At 43.5% G+C, this 20,878-nt stretch overlaps 1 protein-coding gene across 8 annotated transcripts in view; it reads right to left on the bottom strand.

The window, feature by feature from the left end:
- Window positions 1-20,878, bottom strand: part of PHACTR1 (phosphatase and actin regulator 1) — a 308,221-nt gene that overhangs the window by 73,003 nt on the left and 214,340 nt on the right. For 7 of the 8 annotated variants that reach the window (XM_034985688.1, XM_034985690.1, XM_034985689.1 and 4 more), the window contains 2 exons: window positions 9,788-9,955; window positions 7,611-7,817 (listed from right to left, as the gene is read on the bottom strand). In XM_034985688.1, the coding sequence (XP_034841579.1) occupies window positions 7,611-7,817; window positions 9,788-9,955 (375 nt within the window). The remainder of the gene's footprint in view (window positions 1-7,610; window positions 7,818-9,787; window positions 9,956-20,878) is intronic. The other variant, XM_034985687.1, reaches the window with a different exon arrangement.

The raw sequence follows: 20,878 nt of genomic DNA, 5'->3' as shown, positions 1-20,878 counted from the left end.
AGCAGTGTTCAACTGATAACTGAGCTATGGAAACTGAGGCTTCTGCAAGACAGGTACAAAGGACAGGAAGAAGGTTCTAGAGATGGACAACAGCAAGAAGCATGGACCCAACAGTGACCACCGGGAGGACAGCTATTTGTGACTATGCAGGAGAAGGCGGGGAGAGTCAGATCAAAGTCACGAAGTCATGAAGGGAAGCATGAACATGCTCATCTGATCTCAGAACACTGGAACCAATGAACAGATCGAGGATGTCCGAAAGTAAATTTAGATGGTATGAAATGAAATACTACATTGGGGCGCCTGGGTGGCTCAGGCAGTTAAGCGTCTGCCTTCGGCTCAGGTCATGATCCCAGGGTCCTAGGACTGAGTCCTGAGTTGGGTTCCTTGCTCAGCGGGGAGTCTGCTTCTCCCTCTGCCTCTGCCCCTCTCCCCTGCTCATGCTCGGTCTCTGTCTCTTTCTCAAATAAATACAATTGTAAAAAAAAAAAAAAAATACTACATAGACCTTATGGAGCTATAAAGAGGTAGAACATTCAGGGTGAAGGTGCAAGTAAGTTCAAGCCAGATCCTTAGATATTATAAACAGAAAAAAAGGATGGCCGCAATTCATCTTCAACCTTGCATCTACCCGATGCACAATACTTATTCATTGTTGAAGGACGCACTCCTAGCTCCTGCATTTACAGTGAGGGCGGTGGTTGGTCTAACCACCTGCACCTGGCGCATTACAAGGGCATTGCCATTTTCCCTTGACAATCCCAGCATGCACTCTGACACCTCAGTCTGGACCACAAGTTTGACTGATGCATGACTGTCATGTTCTATCTGCTACTCTAATAAGGGACTGCTTTCCATCAGGTATCGGGGCTCCTTCAAGCTCTACAGAAGCATGAGGATCTGATTTTGTTTACGGCACAACTCAGAACCCGAGAACAAGGATCCTGCTACGAACTCATGGGCAAATGATCATCCAGCACCTCCTTCAATGCTTCCGCCACAGGAGGTTCTCTCTCTCTCGCAAGCCCTCCTGTTCTGGGGCTCCTCAGTGCTAGCTGAGGACACAGCAAGGACCAAGGCCGACTCCATCCCCACTCTCAGGAAACTGACCCTGGGATATTAACACGATGTCCAAGAGAAGAATGAAGGGCAGCAGCTTGGTGCCCTTTGCAATTTCCAGTTGACAATGGCCATGCCCCAGTTTCCTTTATATTTTCAGTTACACCTCCAGCCCCCAGCATTATTGCCCATTGGATCCACAAGAGCATCAAGGAGACAAGCTGGGTTGAAATCAAGCAACTGCTGCTAAATGTCCACAAAACATGCCCACTCCTCCTCTAAAGTCAAATCCTTCATCATGGCATGCGAGGCTTTCGACAGTTTCCCTTCAACCCACTTCTGGCCTGATTTTGGATTACCTCCCTCCACGAAGCCAGCCACGCTGGGCTGTTGGCTAGTTCTTGAACATACTGTGCCTCTCACGCAGGTGCCTCTGTGAACTCTGCCTCCCAAGTCACAATGACCTCCTTTCCCCTCCATGACCTTCAAAATGTGACTCATCTTTAAGTTTTAAACACATCCTCCTTTACGATGTTTTTTTCTGACTCTTTCAAAAGGATTCGGTCTCCTGCTATTTGTATTTCTTGAGAACCATGTTTATACATCTTCATGTGAAGCATTTGCTGTAGCTTATAACTGTCTACAACCCCTAGAGCTGATGAGGCAACACTGCTTATAAATTATACCAAGGCTGGCGGAGCACCTTGCACAGGGTGGGCCCTCAAAATGGAAGTGCCATCCAGCCTTAGAAAGGAAGGAAATCCGATCACAGCTACCGCATGGATGGACCTTGAGGGCATTATGCAAAGTGAAGTAAGCTTCTGATAAAAAGACAAATAACTATAGATTGCACATATCTGAGATGCCTCAAATCCTAGCAGCAAGAAGTAAAGTGGTGGTTATCAGGGGCGAAGCGGGGGAGGAAAGGAAAAGGGGAGTCATTTAACAGGTACAGAGCTTCAATTTTGCAAGATGAAAAAGTTCTGGAAATCTGTTGCTTAACAGACGTCAATCTAGTTACCGTTACTGAATGGCACACTTACAAACTGTTGAGAAGGTACATTTCATGTTATGTTTTTACCACAATAAAAAAAAAAGTGCCAAGTGAATTCCATCTCCAACCTAACAAAGTGCCACAAAAAAAGAAAGGTATTTTGTTGTCATCTTCATGCTGGTCACAGAGGTGAGAGGAGAGAGGACCCTTTAAAAAATGTTTTAAGAGAAAGTCCTCCCATGCACCAAGAAAGAATTTCTGCATCTTAAGAAAAGGAAATTAAGACTGGAAAAATACAGAAAATTGAGGATAAAGAGTAAATTTGGGTATATTTCCCATTCCTTCAAGGTATCAGTTACCCAGAGACTATGAACCTTAAACCTCTTTCTGAGGCCTCTGGGTTGTAGTTCATGTTTTCCATTTAAAGGCAGAGATGAGGTCCAAGGTCACCGTGGTCCAGTTACCAGTTTTCTTGTACTTTCCGAGTAGAATGCAAGGATAGAGGCAAAAGTAGATGATTTTGTAGGATTGGAGAGGACGCTGAAGGAGGAGAACAAGGAAGGTGGGGAGGATACTGGAGAGAAATGGGGACACACAGTAAGAGACCCGGAAAGGAACAATGAGATCACAGAGCAGAATGTCACTACAGAAGAGTATGCCGTGGACAGTGTCCACAAAACTCAAGAGACAGTATAAACAGGAATGTTGGTTTTGGTGTGACGAGCTCTGTTTAGAAGATTCTCATTAGACACGTGAGGTTGAGACGTACCAGAGGGCATGGATGCCATTTGCCAGGTAAGTCTGCAGTTGTAAAAACTTTGGAATGTTGAAACTAGCTATCGACCAACACAAGTTCCTTGTATTTCAGGGTCTACAGACAAAGAAACCCTGGGCAGGTTCACATTAGCAGAAGGACTTATTTTTAAAGGATCAGCAACACTTCCTTTTCTTTTCATCCTTCCTTTAAAGATTTATTTTAGAGAGAATAAGAGAGAGGGAGAACAAGCAGGAGAGGGGCAAAGGGAGAGGGAGAGACAGCATCTCAAGCAGGCTCCACAACGACTCGGGACTCGATCTCCCAACTCTAAGATCATGACCTGAGCCCAAGTCAAGAGCTGGACGCTTAACCGACTGGGCCACCCAGAGACCCCAACACTTCCTTTTCTTTGCTGAACTGCTAGTCTCTGTGGCCAAATGCTTCCCACATGATTTGCCCTGTTCTTGATTCTTACAGACTATTTCTAGCATGTTCTTCCAAACCCAACCCAACCGCATTCAAGTCCTCCTCTTCATAATCAAGTGCCTTGAGATAATTTATTTTTGAAAGACTGGATATACTTTATGCAAATAAAGAAGCCAATTTCCTTTTTTAAAATTTAATCACTCAATCAATTTATGTATTTATTTTTGAGAGAGAGAGAGGGAGAGAAAGAGTGCAAGCAGTTGTGGGGGGGGTGTTGAAGGACCAGAGGGAGAGTGAGAAAGAATCTTAAGCAGGCTCCACGTTCTGCACGGAGCCTAACACGGGGCTTGATCTGAAGGTCATGGGTCAGGGTCATGACCTGAGCCAAAACCAAGAGTTGGATGCTTAACCGACTAAGCCACCCAGGTGTCCTGAGAAGCCAATTTTCTAAAAACAGACTGAACACACAAGGCCAAAAAAATCCAAAGAAAGCTCATGATTCCATTGTTTAAAATTTTAAGAAGAGATATCTTAGTGAGGATGGTAGAAACTAATGGTTATGAGTAAGAACTCTGGAGTAAAACAAAGTGGGTCCATCTCTGCACTTACACTCTGTAACCACTGACCGAGTTATTTAACTCATCCAAAGAATTTCCTTTTCCTCCTCTAGGGAAGAGAGAATAACAATAATAGCATGGACTCCATAGGACTAAACGATATGCTGTAAAGTTCTCAAAAAAGGGCAGCTGCCGTCGTTATTACCCAAGTGTGAACGGCAGACTGTGAAGTCCAGCTCTCATGGGAGCTGATTATCCTTCATTCAAATGGCACCTACGGGGCCCCTAATCACAGGTACCGTACGCAGAGCCATGGATTATTCATGCAGCGTGTCATATCGGACTCCTAGAGCCAGGATGGCTGGAGAGGTGACTGATGAAGACTTAGAAAGATAGGAGAGAGTGGTTTCTCCCCCACCCCTCCGCCCCACTTCAATCAACCCTTTTCCTCTGGGGTCCACCATCATCCCAAGAAAGACGGATTTTGAGAGTCATTCACCTCAACCATCTGCATTATGCAACCAGCTCTGCTATGCACCGTACTTCCAGAACTGAAGGGATGGAATTTGATGCTCCTCTATTACATGCAGTTGGAGACCAGGATGATGACAAGGGAAGAAGATCGTCTGGGAGAGCAAGTAGGCTTCTCTCTACTTGCTGGCGAAAAGAGCAAATTCGTCAGACAGTCTCCAAGTTCCTAACGGTTTTCCTGATAAAGGGGAAGCACATGCTGAAGCAGAGATATTTCTGCTTGTCTTTTCCTGATCATATGCTTGGAAGTGACCCCAGGTCAGGCTCACGCTTTCTCTAGGATCCTACCGGACCATTAACTGCTGTCACTCTCTATTAATCATGCCTGGTGTCTTTCAAATTGTCTGTGTTCCCTTTCAAAAATGTCAACAGGACAGCCGACAGGGAGAGAGAGCATGCTACAACTTAGAAGTCTCAATTTAGAGTTCTAGAATTCTTAGTTTATTAATTTCTTCTGACAGAGCCCAGATGTCTCCAGAGTAATTAGTAACAGAACAGGGTTAATGTAGCTGCCTCACGGTGATGCAGATTCATTATGACTGATTGTTCACTTACAAAAATTAAGCATGTCTAATTGAGTTTAAACCCAAAAGGACAGCACCAGGCTTGCAGCCCACAGATAGCTCCACCTATCTTGTCTTCCTCCTATTTCAGAGGCTATCAGATACTACAGCATGGTAAGGATTATTAGCTCTTATGTATTTTTATCCATCTGATCCAAGCTATCTAGAGGTGAGGTTTATAGAGAGTAGATAAGTCCACTCTCCTTGGAAAAGGACGGGGGAAGCCAGAGATTGGGCTAATTAAGATAGCCTCAGTCTCTCATGTATCAAGAGTCCTGCGGATATCAGGCTGCCCAAGTTCATGGCTCACAGCTGAAGATGGGAATGAAGTGTGCCTTCATCAATTAGATAACTAGATAAACTAGGGGATGTTGTTGGCTAAGAAATTCTGTCGATTCTTCTTTTAAAATGTCTTTTCTATTTTTCTGTTCTCTCTCCTCCTGCTGTGATTGGCCAGATGCTTGTGAGCTCATATTTCAGATACAGGAGTAGCTCTCCCCATAGCCTCCCTGGTTCAAATTATTCCATTTAATTCAACTAGTGATTCTGGAGAACGAGGCATAGGGCTAGCCTTTTTTAGGCCTTCCACCGTCTCTTTCTGTTCATTCTACACAGTGACCCAGGAAAATCTTTGAAAGGCTAGTTTTCATCACATTACTCCCCTGCTCAGACACCTCCAAAGCTTCTCTGCTGTCACGGGAACAGAATCTAAATCCTCATACGCCTTACCTAGTGAACCCTTTCTCAATACACCCTGAGACGGACCCTCTGCCCCAGCTCGGCCACTGGTCATGGACCCAAAACAATGCCATCTCTGGGCCTCTGAGCGGGGCCTTCTCTCCTGGAATGTTCTCCCCTCATTCTCTATAAATGCCCTTTATGCTTGAAGGGACAGCTCAGGCTTCAGCCCTTCCATGCCCTTTTATCGGATTGCATGGAAATCCAACTGATACCCCGGAAAGTATTTTGGTACTGCATTATGTGTACATATCATATAGATAACATACAAAATATATACATGTAAAATTTATACATTAAACTGTCATTTGCATCCACTTTGATACCTAGCACCTGTGTGACGAATAAATATGAACTACGTACAGGAGTTTATTTCGCAATATTTAATCTTCAGGGAAATTTGGCATCAAAGCCTTCAAAAGCCTACAGCTCTTCAAAGGTATAGAATTGATTTCTAGAATTAGAATAAGCAACTCTAACCTAGAATGAAATTAGGAGAAACGCCGATGCTTATAAATCAACGTATGCCGCTGAGGATGTTCACTGTGGTGATTTTTACAACAGGAGATGGGAGAGTCCACAAGGGGCCAAACACGTAAATCCTACTCCACACCAGGCAGCTAACAAAAGCATGTTGGGGAGTATTTATGAACAGGAGAATCAGTCCACAAGATAGCACTGTGTGCAAAAAGCTGCTGATAAGAGACTATGTATAGCAGGCATTTGACTTTCATTAGACAGACAGATAAAACAGACAATGGTTCTCTCTTAGAGGCAAGTTTATGAGGGCATTTTCTCCTTTGTGCTTTTCTATGCATTTACATTTTGGGGCACTGGACTGAAGTGTTATTAACGTGTTGAACGGTTCCTTTAGATGGAAATGTGCTCTTTCAAACCACAAACATCTGGCTTGGATGGACACACACGTGGATAGAGCCGTTTGACTCAATCTTGTGTTTAAGCTGGACTCGAATGAAACTCAGCACCACGTGGGAGACACCCTCCTATCGCAGAGACAACATTCCCTGGGTGAGGAATTAGGAAGCATGAGGTCTAAGCGTGCCCCCGCTGCAGAGTTCCTGCTAGGCCTGATAATGGCACTCATTTTTCTTAAACTTCAGCTTTTCTACTATAAAAGAGGCAAATATTCTGCCTTACCTCTATCCTCATCACGTCTCACAAAAATGTACAGAGATCAATTAGAAACTACGAAAATATCAAGTGCACTATAAAAAGGCAGCTGATCAGATGGAATGGCTCTCAAGGTTAGAGAAACAACCCCCTGAAATCTTTACTCTTTAATTAAACCCCAACGTTAAATCAGAAAGTAGTGTCTGATTTATGGGCAGTGAAGTACAACTTCATTAGGTGCCCAATTTAATAGCAGTGGGTACGTTCACTAACACTTTCAACACGAAAACGTAAAAATCATTTTAGGACAAAACTTAACTCGTCTTTTAAAAGTATTTCCCACAATACACAATACTTTGCAGATTGTCTCTACTTTTTTTTTTTTTTTTTTAGCAGAACAAACAGCACAGACATGAATTTTAATAGAGGAAATACGCCGGGCTTCAGATCAATAATTTAAAGACAAAAGCTTTAAAGCTTTGGCAAACTCATTACAAAGGGAACAAGGTACGACTCTTCATCTTTGCAAAGATTTTGACATTGAACCTAATTCACCTCGATGGGCAAATCATCGTGAGTCAGTCACACAAATACCAATGTACATATTTACAGATACACATGACAGGGGCTCTTGGCATATGGCTGGTGGGTGCATTTCGAATGCTTCTTGACAAAAACACACAAACCCAGATCACGATTGCGTGTACCAAGACGCACATGGAAACACCCAAACGTCCCACAGAGCAACCTCACCGGAGAGGTGCAACAGGGCTCAGATAAAAAGAAAGAGAATAAGAGATTATCCCTTGAAGGGAAGGCAGGGCTGCACGTCCCCGGAAGACATCTTGACTCACCTGTTAAGTGGTTGGCAATCCTGGCAGTGGGTTTGGGAGGCAGGGCGGGGGGTTGCTTGAGAAGGGACAGCTGCTTCACTGGGGTCTCCTCATGGTCTCCAGAGAAAGCAGCAGGTTTTTTGGGGGGCAGTAGCAGGACTGGTTTGGCTGAAGGATCTTGGGACAGGAGGACTCCAGACTCACTGGCAGAGGGACTCTCTTCAGACACTGAGGGGACAACCACACGACACACAGGAGACATTACACAAACGCAATGCAGGTGGGGCCGGCGGGAGCACACAGGACCGGGGGTGTGGGTTAGCAACAGAGTGGAGCACCGACTGTTCCAGGCCGTCGTGAATGTGGGGAGAGTTAAAGAGAGGCTGCTAGAAATCCAATAAAGCGGGGGCGAGGGAGTGGAGGGACACATCAGGGAGGTTGAGGCAGTAAGGGAGAGGTGGAGGGGGGGAAAGAGGGGGGAAAAAGGAAGAGGACATTTTCTCCAAACTATCCCAAGCTTCACCACTTCAACTTGGCATTTATACTACACCTTCTGTGAGTGCTCTAAACGTGACTCATGGGGCCACGGCAACAATCCACGGATGGCAGGTGCAGTGGGTCAGGGACAAAGTGCCCCTTCTGAACCAAACCAGCACCAAATGCTGGCATCTTCCCTTGGGCCTGTTTGCCCTTTGTCGAGTGGAAGACAGAGGAGATTCTGGGGCCTTGTTTTTGCCCACTGGGTCTCCCCGGGTCCGGGACATGAAGCAATGAAGCAGTCTAGAGGCTGACAGCAGGCCGGGCATCCCCACATGCCCGGAGTGGCTGCTCGTCCAGGTTCTGGGGCCAGCCAAGCAGTTGTAGGGGCTCCTATAAACTCTGACCAGACAAAGGATGCACCAAGACAACGTCTTCCTGTCTCCCCGCTTCCTCTCTCCTCTCAGTTGCCGGAATGATGATTTTCTGTTTGATTTCCCCCATTTCTCTTTGTTCGGCATTGGGTCTAGCTCTACCTTTCGGCCATGGGAGACCCCGACTGGCTCCAGTTAAGAGCTGTCCTGGGGCGAGGGGCGGGGGCAGCCTGGCCAATAAGACTGAAACTCTGAGTTCACTGGGATGACAGATATCCCTCCAAGGGTCAAATCTGTGTGATTCCAATGTCACAAGAAAGGCTGGATGAGAAACACAATTCACTGCTTTAAGTTGGCAAAACCTGCTCAGCCTGGGGGGGAATGTAACTCAGGTGCATAGTATCCTGCTTCTCATTGCTGCTGATTGGCATGACTCCAGTGACTCTCCCCTGACCTCTTCTTCCTCCCTAATCCGGGTTGCCATGTCCCCTGTAGCACCAAGGCCCTCATGAGCGCTCAGCTCTCCCCCTCTCCCAAGGGATGCCGTTATCATCAGGTCCCAAAGTGGAGCATGGAATTGACTCTGTGACCCCAGCTCTCCCGTCTTCCCACCTGAGCCCTGCTGATGCAGACTTTGCATACGGTGTGGAAAAAGGATGTGGTCTTTCTCCCCACACTCTGGAGATTCTGGGAGGTCCCTCCCCCTCCACCCCACCAAGGCTCGCCTCTTGACAACAGGGACCACTCCTCACTGGCTGTTGGGAGGATCCCACCTTCTGAGGGAGTGAGTACTGACCATTCAGAGGGCTTTGGACCAAAGAAGTAGCGATGGTCCAATGGTACCAAATATCACCTGTCAGCTGCATACGAGTTAGCCAGTAAATTGTATACAATTTAATAGCCAATGAACACATCCTTTGTGTACAGTAAACGGATACAATTTGCTAAACTGATGCAACCATTAGCTGGTATATGGAGACTGGGCTTAAAGGCCGTGCCAGGGTTTTACAAACACGTGAATTAGATAGGTATCCTTTAGAAGAAGCGTAGGATTCCTTAGCTTGAGCTTAATAGAAACGAGTGCTAGGGAAAAAAACAAAAAACAAAAACCAATGACATTTTAAATCCCCAATAGTACAAAAACAGGGCCTTCTTCTTTAAAGACATTAAGATTCCAAAAAATGTTTTTGAAAAACTACAGAACAGTAAGTGTAAATATGTACTGATTGGGCAGTTTCGTCCCCATTTCCAGGAGATTCTTAGGCTTGGGGTGGTGCAAAACAGAACTCCAAGTCCAGCCAGGCTACAGGTCCCAAATGCCACATGCAAGTCAACCAGGGGAATTACCTGTCCCATCCATGATGTCTGAAGGTTGGAGCACCTCGTATGAGCAGGGATCCCTGGGCATGGGAACCGGCTCCATTTCGGACAGGGCTGGCAGAGACAGCTGGCTGGAACTCAGGGACTGTCCGTTTTCCAGCGAATCATCTTCATTCGATATGGAGAGCTCCCCATCTGTGGGAGCGAGAAGGAGATGGCACAGTTAGACAATGCCCGCCTTCCAGGGAAGGGTGACAGTTATCGTCGGCTAATTGAATCTAAATGTTTTTGAACAATCTTTATCAAGGTCAATCTGTAAAATCTACACTTGTTCTTTTGCTTTTCAGATACTTATTTTATTTTTAGACATATGGCATCAGACTATGAGGGTAGCAATTTTCAGTGACCTCTAGCAAATTGCCTGTTTCCATCTTTCTAATCATAACTACCATATTTTGTATGTATTTTTTTTTTAATGAAAGTGAATTAAAATTAACTTTTCTTCCCAATTTTGGAAAACCTGGAAAAACTGAGCAGGCCTCAAGGATTGGAAAACCAGGATTAGGAATGCCTACTTTAGGGAGCCAAGGGCTTCATGCCACTCAACAAACACCAGATGCATGGTTCTCTAAGGCTCTAGGAAAAATGCATCCTCTTTTGTCTTTACTCCCGCCAGCATCCAATTTCTCCAGGCAGATAAACGTTTAGGAGCTCGAAGCTCCCCCAGGCTTCCCTCCTGACAACAGGGACCACTCCTCACTGGCTGCTGGGAAGGTCCCACCTGCAAACCTTCTGAGGGAATGAGTACTGACCACTCAAAGGGGGCTTCAGGCCACAGCTGAGGGCCGCAGCATCCTAAGGATGCTGGAAGTAAGTGCCAGAATTCTCCCAGTGTCCACCAGGGGTCATGCCCTTGCGGGGAGCTGACTTTGATCTTGCTTAAAGCTCCTCAAAGCAAGGGGCCAGCAGCTAGTTAACACCACAGGAGACGATCAAAGGCTCCCACACAATGGCCATTTGTCAAATCAAAATTCCCCCAGTGTGATTTCATCCTAGCCCAGGGGAGTCCTAAGTAAAGAGGCATTAAAATCAAATTAATTTTTAAAGAGGACGGAAAGCTGTTCCAGTAAGATGAATAAATATCCAGATGAAAGACTCCTAAGTTATGCTTAGTCAGAAACAGAAACCAGCAAAGCAATTACCTGCCTTAAAACTGGAAGAGGATTTACTTGTAGAAATGAAACAGTGACACAACTCCAAGGTGGATCTTGTATAAATAATCCTTTTCTTGTGTGATGCTCCTCCCAAGGCTTTAATTTAATTTAATTAATTTATTTATTTATTTACTTGTTTATTTATTTATTTATTTTTTAAAGATTTTTATTTATTTATTCATGAGAGACAGAGAGAGAGAGAGACAGAGGGAGAAGCAGGCTCCCAAGGAGCAGAGAGCCCGATGCGGGACTCGATCCCAGGACCCTGGGATCATGACCTGAGCTGAAGGCAGATGCTTAACCATCTGAGCCACCCAGGCGCCCCCCAAGGCTTTAATTTTATACACAACAATATGTGGTGGTATAAGGATGCTCCTCCAGCCCCCTCCCTCCCCAGTTAGAACTGGCCTGATGAAACACGTTCAACAGAGTCATCTACAAACCGACAGGCTTTCGACAGCATAGGGTTCAAGGACATAGGCTATTTCACCTGAATCTTGTATAAACACGGAAAAAAAAATAGAATAGATATGCAAAAAAATCATCTGAGGCAGACGACAGAAAGCACTGACCCACTTTAAGATTGTGGTTTTCTCCCCATTTTCTTCATTTGGCCTTTCTGTATGCCCGGAATGGCTCAGCAGTTAGTATAACGATAATTACAAAATGATTACTACTCCCTGTTGATAAGAGAAGAAGCGCAGTGTGGACTCTAAGTACTCAGCCAAACCGGGAGTCTTCAGGAGGGAAGGGCCTCGGGGGTGCGTTCCTGCATTGCCGTCCTGTCGGGGACGGTCCCCGGTCCCCTTAACACATTTGAATTTAGCATGTTCACACTGATGCTGTGGAAAGTAGCACCGTCTCATGTTCCCAGTTGGTGGAATAATGATGCTGCTGTCATTCAGTTTAACACATCTCCAGGAAACCACTTTGATTTTTGATGTTCCCAGTGTAAAAAAGTCTCGGTTAAGACAACCCGAGGAGGAGGGGGTGTTTCGGGGCCACTGCCAAGTTCTGCTTCTTCGGGGCAATGATAGAATCAAATGACTGCTGTACTTTTGGGCAGGTAAGAAGTACCCCAGAAGGGGCACCTGGGTGGCTCGGTCATTAAGAGTCTGCTTTCGGCTCAGGTCATGGTCCCAGGGTCCTGGGATCGAGCCCCGCATCGGGCTCCCTGATCAGCGGGAAACCTGCTTCTCCCTCTCCCATTCCCCCTGCTTGTGTTCCTTCTCTTGCTATGTCTCTATCTGTCAAATAAATAAATAAAATCTTTAAAAAAAAAAAAAGTACCCTAGAAGCAGTGCTAGGGAAAAGATACAACTGTAGTTGGATTCCTTTAGACTCTATGAATCTCGGTTTCATCAAGGCGGCTGGCTTAGTGCTGGAGGCTTTGCTAATATTGGAGAAGCAGTCCTAGGGACATAGAGACTCTCAAAAAATTTAGCTCCGCATAGATTAAATGTACCTTTGCTAAGTTGCAAAGACCCAAACCGCTTTGGAGAGGAAACAGTCTTGGTAATTCCACGGTCATAATTTCTAAAAATACATTTCCACCAAAAAGATAAAAATGAAGAAAAAAGAGTAAGACAACCTAACAGGAACAATTTATTTATTGGTACATATATATTTTTTAAGATTTTATTTATTTATTTGACAGAGAGACACACAGCGAGAGAGGGAACACAAGCAGGGGGAGTGGGAGAGGGAGAAGCAGGCTTCCCACTGAGCAGGGAGCCCGATGTGGGGCTCGATCCCAGGACCCTGGGATCATGACCTGAGCCAAAGGCAGACGCTTAACGACTGAGCCACCCAGGCGCCCCTCGGTACATATTTTTCATGGTTGTGATCTTACTACACATTGGATTTAATGCCTTTTTTTTTTTTTACTATTATAAACATTATAATTTGCATAATTATAATCTTAATGATTATATTGGATGAATAAACTGAATTTTATTTAGCTATCTTCCTATGGCTGATCATAATGGGGTTTCCCATGTTTTATGATATAATGAAACAGGAGGCTCTGCCAATCCCTTCCCTGCATAAAGCTTTTTCTGCAATTAGAATTCTCCCCTTTTAGGAGAAATTCCAATAGACAAAACTTCTGTATTAATATTTTAATATCTAAGTGACAGATACTTGAATCTTTTAAAATTGTTTTGTGAAGGGTTTCTCTATTTACATAGCATCTGATACATACATCTGATCTATGGACAGATCACATGAATTTCATAGCTTTTGGTCATTTCTTCAATATTGACCTTCATAACCATGTTTTATCTACCTACCTACATATATATGTGTGTATGTATGTATATATATCTGTATCTGTATCTATATATATCTATATATACACAAATATATATATCTCAATCTAGCAGAAATAAATTGAAACCATTCAACAAGTATGACAAATCCATTGTTAATATCATTTATGACCAAGAATGGTAGTGACAAAAGTGAAGACCATCTGATTTGGATTCATTTAATATGGGGCTACAATGATGTTGCCACTGTTAAGTAACAGCTATTTTAAAATTCCTCTTGTGACCTTTTCAAACATACACAAAAGTAGAAATAGTAATATAACTGACCCCATTTACTCATCATCATGCTAAGCAATCAGCTGGGAATTCCTAATGTTTGGTAATTCCAAATTCTATTAATTTGAAGAGTATGTAACTCTCAGTGTCCTTTCTATTTACAAGCACGGTTTTTATTGGCATTTTAATTTGCGTTACTAGAAAAACTTTTTCTTTTTTAGAAAGAACCTAACCCTCCCGATGAAGAGGAGTCTCATGGATTATTTGTACCTTCATCTATCAAGATCATCACTGTCTCTTGTTATGGGGGATGAGAAAGAGTTTGCTCTTTATACTAATATTAAAAATAATATTAAAAATAATATTACCCTATATAGTATTAGAACTTATTTTGATGTTTTACATGATCTTCTAAAATGAGCTGTAATAATGGTTTCCAAAATAGCATACAACAACTACCAGTAGAAGGAATGAGTAGTGGGAACAGGAAGAAGGGGGAAGGCTCTTGAGACCAGAGGGGTTGAGACGATGCTTCTCCGGCTTCAGTGGGCATCGCAATTCCCTGGAGTGGGGCTGGGTTCCACCCCCAGAGTTTCTGCACCGGTAGTTTTGGGGTGGGACAGAGAATATGCATGGCTAGCAAGTTCTTGGGGGATGCTGGAGCTGCTTTGGCTGCTCAGAATACCATACTTTGAGACCCACTGGCTTGGAGGTTAGGAATCAGAGATGCAAGAGAAACTGGGACGGCAACAGTGCCTTATCATGATGAGGTCTGGAGCAGGAAATGCCATTTATGGGGCTAACACAGAACAGAGACAGTTGGATTAAACCTCAAAGAGGACAAGAAAACAGGAGGTTGCATTTGTCTAACCAGGGATCGTGAATATGAACTTGTCACAAAGGAATATGGGACTGGGGAGAGCCGGAGGGGAGAGTGGAAAATTAAAAATGTGAGCCAGCTGCAGACATATTTAACAAGGTAAAACCAGGTCACAGAAGTGACAAGAGAACATGATGCGGAAGTGAGTGTAAGTCAAGGTTGTGAATTTTAAACGAGACACAGAAAGCAATGGATCTAAGCTATAGAACTGGTCATAGAAATTGTACCAGCCTTCTCTTCGTGAGATGTAAGAAATGAAGATGTTGGTAGAGGCAGGTTAACAACCAAATCAAGGAGAGTGAAGGGAAAGGTGACGGTGAATTAATTCATTCAACTGGCAAACATCTGTCAAGAGCCTGTAATTAACAACACGCATCACAACCCAGAAGCCTCAAGCTCTCACAACGACCTTGTGAGTAAGGCAGACGTTTGCTTTCAGCACCTTCTGATACATGTAGAAACCCCTGCCTGGTCTGCTGTCCCCTGAGCCCTGGAGCTTTACCACAGCCCATCCTGCCTCCCCTCCCACAAACCAGGCACGGCGCCAAGTGCTAAGGGAGGACAAAGACAACACAGATGAAGAAATGCAGAAACACAGACACCCGGAGGAATTAGTGTGAGAGGTGGAAAAAGAAGCGAGAGTGGGAAGAAAACCCTGAGACGCTGATGAAGAGAAATAAGAGCTGAAGTAAGATACAAGACTTGCGCTCTGCACAGGAGACCACGTATTTGAGGGGGATTTTGTCTCGCATGGAATTTTCTTTAATGTTCTGAAAGTATGATTTACGTAACAGTTGTGATCCAGAGAACTGGCTCAAAAGATACATTAAAAAATGTTTTGTTTTGGTTTGGTTTATGTAGGAGTTATATCCATCCACCTAGAACCAGATGTCACCTTTGTGTCTATATTCAAGGGTTTTTTTTTGTTTTAATTTTCCTCGATTATTGTTTTGCTTTAGGAATACTCTCTGGTTTTAGGGTGACTGACACCTTCTGATCAATGAAATTTTCTCAAAGCTTAAGCTTAACTCAAGTTTTTTTTTAAATTTTATTTTATTATGTTATGTTAGTCACCATACATCATCAGTTTTTGATGCAGTGTTCCATGATTCATTGTTTTTGTGTAACACCCAGTGCTCCATGAAGTACGTGCCCTCCTTAATACCCATCACCGGGCTAACCCATCCCCCCACCCCCCTCCCCCTCTAGTTGTTTTTTTAAACATGAAGGTCACATGGAGAATGGGCAACAGGAATTCTTTTAGGTTTTCACAGATAGCCACGGAACAACATTTACGTTAAATAACATTAAAAATCACATAAAAGATATTTTGTTCTGAGAGGGCTCACGGTTCATGGCGCTTTGAAGTTGAAGACAAGAAAGTATCAATTTTAATTCTGAAAAAATATTTTATTTTTTAAAAGATTTTATTTATTTATTTGAGAGAGAGAGAGAGAGAGAGAGCACAAGCAGGGGGAGCAGCAGAGGGAGAGGGAGAAGCAGAATCCCCACTGAGCAGGGAGCCCAACGTGGGGCTTGGTCCCAGGACCCTGGGATCATGACCTGAGCTGAAGGCAGATGCTTAACCGACTGAGCCACCCAGGTGCCCCTAAAAAAATACTTTAATATAAACTTAAGCTCTCCCCCCAAATCTGATTTTCTAGGATATGCATATGGATTATATAAAAACCTATGTTTAAAAATGCATTTCTAGTTGGATAAGACATCTTTAGTTAAATAAGTAATAGTTGACTTTGAGTATAAAGTATTGCTTCACATCTATACATTGAACCATTATGGCAATACATTTCACATGGACCAAAAAAAAAGTAAAACTTTAAAACTAGAATACATAGTATAAGTAAGTGTGCACACACATATTTATTTATTCAGACTGCATAAGAGGGAAGCCAGATGGAGAGTTTTTGGCTTACTCACAAAACTTTTTGATTTTTAATTTGCAAAATAAAATGCTGTATGCCAAACGTAAAAAGAGCAGTGTCCTGGGGAGACAGGAGCAAACACAGCTAATAGAAGACGGACTATTCCAAGTATGGAGAGTATGTGCACAAATAAAAGTCAAGCGTCCCAGGTGCCTCTTGGGAAATGCAGAGACTTGCTGGGAATGAAAGAAATGCAAATGAAGTGACCATGTGGGTGGTGCCCAGACATTAAAAAATGTATCTGAAATAATGTCAAGTACAAAAGCAGAATGGAGAACCATGTGTACCTGTGGATCGGGATCACATCAAAATGAAATATGCGTGCAGGCTGACTAAGTTCCTAAGTAAATTTGGCAAGATAGAAGTGGAGTTTAATGATCATTAAAACTTTTTTCCTGTAAAGAGGCTACTACATTTGTAAAACAAACAAACAAAACAATGTAAAAATTGCATGCCGCTTCGTTACATTAAATGAAAAAATAATAGTTTTCTTTGGAGGGAAAACCCCTTCCTCACTCCTCTGGTTTCTTAAGGAGGCACTGATTTTCCCTAAGTCCTCATTTTTTTTTTTTTTTTTTTTTGGCCTGGCTTCTTATCCTTCTCTGCAGTGACCTCATCACTAGGTCCCTGTTTCTCCACGGGGTAGAGCGGATCTATCCGCTGGGGTGTACTCTGCATTTCTCCTCCTCACCTTAGCCCAGACTTTCTTCTTGGGGGGCTGACGGGAGGTCCAGCTTGGGGGGAGGGCACGAGTCATTGTCAATAGCTTCCTCCAGACTAGCCTTTACCAAGAGCACTAATATTGGACCCTTCAAATCCTTAGGCATCTGGAGCCTCAGGAGAAGAGAATGCTTCTTCTAACTCAGGTAAAAAGAAATGGACGGTGACAGACAGGATGGTGTTATAAACCATGCTCTCCGTGTGTCCTCGAACAGAAGAGTGCTGGTGAGCACCCCTAACTCATTCTCGGGAGGGCTGTGTGGGAAGAGAGAAGCAGCAGGTATGATGGAAAGAACCCAGACTCTCAGCACAGGGAGAGCCTTGTTCTTATTTTTGCCATCATTGGCTTGCAACAAGTCACTGAACTTTTGAGACTTCAGTTTCTGTCCCTTGAAAACAAAAAAGGGCTGTGTTGGATAATGCCCAACTTCCTTCCAGATCAAAGTGCTATGTGTAGGACAGTGGGAAGAAATAAGTACCCCCCCAAACTTGCAAATAAGCCTAAATAACAGAGAAGCTAAAACAGCAAATCATGTTTCATTTAGACTTTCTTTTTCTTGTCTGACTTGCTCTCTTTGGGCCTATCACAAGAACTGGGAAATATATTAATGGAGTTCAGGTTTATTGTTTGCCAATAAAGTGTTATATTTTTATTAAAAAAAAAACTGTTAAGTTTTAGCATAGAGCTAGAAGCCTGTGTTCTACCCACAAAGCCTCTCTATTACATACAGTAGAAAGACAGGGAGAAAAAATGGGACAGTGAAAGGGATGGTCAAAGAAATATTTTTAAGCATTTTGGAATGCCAAGTACAATGCTGGACATTCTCTATCTAATAGTAACAACCCCTTAAACAACATGTTGGGAATTTATTATGAGCCAGGTACTTGTTCATTTAATATATACATAAAACAGTTCTGTAGGGTTGGTACCAAAATTCCCCTCCCTGTAGAAAGGAAAGTGAACACCAGATGGTTTAAATAACTTATGTAAAGTCATATAATTGGTAGGTAATGAGCTAGTAAGTGGTGAGAGTATGTGATCTCATTTAAAATGACTTATTTTGAGATTTTACTTCCTCAAGGATGGGGAAAGAAGGTATAGCAATCCTTTATAAGTAAGACACGTAAATGACAGAGTTAAAACCCAAATTCTGCTACTGTTAAGTCCTTGCAACAGAGAAGAGTGAATGACATCATGAAATCCTGGCTACATTTATGCTCCCATCCTAAAGAACATCGACTACCTAAGTGAAGCATCATGTGTCAATCTTACACCGGAAACCTGAGCAGCATTAAACTGCATCTTTGTTGCTAAATGTGTAGAATCTACGCAGGCACGCTGGTGAAAAATTCAAACACATTTTCAGTTACTGGTGATCCTCAATGGCTATCATTAAAGCAAACCCAAAAAGTGAATCCACCTATGTGAAAGCAGACCATTAGCTTTGTGAAGATCCGTAAGGAGAGCCTACTGCAAGCATTTGCTAACTCGTGTTTCCCTTTGAGACAAGAGCCACTATTCAGCCCATTCCATATTCTCATTTTAGCTTCCCAGACATGCTCTTTGACCAAAAAAGGGCACCTCCACCGGGTGGATGATGAGTTAAAGTGGCAGGTGTTCTCCCAAGAAAGTGTTCCTCTCGTAGTGGTGGTTCTAATATTAGTAAGGCACGAAGTAAAGACTTCATTGACTTCTTTTTTCTGGAAACTAATAGACTTTTTCCACTATAGCAGGAAAAAACCCACCCCTGAAGGCGGCAGAGTCGCTGTTTTGAAATCCACAAAGGTGTCAATTGAGCCACAATATACAGAACTTTGGTAAAGCTCCCATTAATCCCGACCACCTTTTAAATCATTGTAATCAAAGCTCCTAGAGGCTCTCATAGCCAAATGATTTGCGGAGCAACAGTTAGCTAAGAAAGAATTTATCTAAGGATTTTACTGAAAGGTTAAAAGCTTTAAACCTAAGAAGTTGGAAATGGTTCCCTGGCATGTGTCAACTTTCGTGGGAGATATTTTCTTCAATTTGCCTGAGTTCAGGGAATGGATGTAATTAAACTAAAATGGTGCTACAGATAACATTTTGTAGAATTTTAAACATGCACAGAAAGCAATACATGCCTCTCAAACATTGCCTGTTTGCGAATGAATGCATCTGATTCCTGAGTATTTAGAAAGACTTGAACTGAATATCTTTGCAAAAGCAAAACAAAACGAAAAAAAACCCCAATACACACACACTCTCTCTCTCTTTTCTGGTGGGCTTTCTTTTCCACTGTGGAAAAGTCATTGTGAGTGTGTTTGTCGGTCTCTGTGTTTACAAGTCTCTGTGTATCACCAGGATTTGAGGCAGACACTAGAGGATTCTGTAGGATCAGGGAACCTGTATGTTAGGAATCTACAAGTTAGAGAATCTTCTATTTGATTTGCAGCTACAAGTCTTTGGATTATTCTGACCAGCTGATACAGAGGAATGACTGTGCAAGAGCCATCTGCCTGTCTGACATAAGCATCTTTGTAACTCAGGGTCCTTTTGAACCTACTGCCTTGAAAATCTGTACAAGATGTAGTTCAATATCAGAATTTAATTGATGCTGCGATACTCGGGACGATTTCTTACACAGAATGGAGTGGTACATGTTTTTGTGCTCAGAGAATCACCTCGCCTTTTTTAGCGTTGCTACTGTTCTGGATTTCATTTCCTATTTTGAAATTAATAAGAGGCCTTTGCCTAAGCCATTAAATATGTGAGGTGCAAGGACTTCCTGTCACAAAAATGACATTGACCTTGGGGAGCTTGTTTCGGTTGCACTTGCATGCCGCTGTTTTCTGCTGGATTTATCAGCATTTCCCGCCTCTACTGGACCTCATGGTAAATACACCATAGCTCACGTGGATTCTCAGCTGCTTGCAGGGACTGCAAACTCCTCATTGTGTCACATGGTGGTGTCTCCCTCCCAGAGCTGTCTTTCATCTGTACTGGGGACAGCTCTGCCTGTCCCCCCTCTCCACACCAAAGGCCAATGGCTCTTACATCATCTATCCTGATGAAGTATGAAGGCTCTGACCATGATTTCCAAGCAACAACTCTGGCTCTAAGGTTTGTAGCTGGAAGAGGATTCACCATCTTGCTATTCCTAGGCATTTTGATATCAAAAATGCAACTGGGGCGGGGACTGAATATGAAACGAATGGGATGTCACAGCTTCTCCTCTATGCTATTATGCGATCATGTGACTCCCAACAGAATCACACTGCAGCGTTGTGCAAGGGGCCTTGCACAGTTATTAGGGTAGCCCAGCTGCAACTGGAATCCAAGATTAAAAAAAAAAAGTGCTCAATGGCTAGAGTGGGGGAGGGAAGTGACAGGGGCTGGCCATTTCCAGACAGGGGTAAGCAACTCTGTTTCTCTAGCTGGGTTCTCCAATATAGGGCACCCACTAGCCACAGGCAGCTATTCCTAGTTAAATCTAAATAAAATTTAAAATGCAGACCCCCTCAGTCACACTAGCCACACCTGAGGCGCTCAACAACCACGTGAGGCTAGCTAGAGGCTGCTGGGGCGGCCAGCACAGATGATGCCAGAACATTTCTGTAACGGCCGAAAATTCTACTGGACGTCACTGCTCACGACAGACTTAAAAATCACAATCATGGCCCTGATGAATATGAAAAAGGGAATGCATTGCTGGAACTGGGAGGCTGAAAGGGTGCGGCTAACCTGGTCCACATCACAGTAAGAGGGCAGTTTAGCGGATAATATTTCCAGCTGAAGAATTAAGAGAGGGCTGGGGAGCGAAGACGTGCTCCGGGGT

Source organism: Mirounga leonina, unplaced genomic scaffold, assembly GCF_011800145.1.
Source record: "Mirounga leonina isolate KUSES-001 unplaced genomic scaffold, KU_Mleo_1.0 Mir_366, whole genome shotgun sequence".
In the NCBI taxonomy this organism is placed as follows: Eukaryota; Metazoa; Chordata; class Mammalia; order Carnivora; family Phocidae; genus Mirounga; species Mirounga leonina.
The sequence above is the reverse complement of the archived record's forward strand: the minus strand, read 5'-3'. Positions and strand labels throughout refer to the sequence as shown.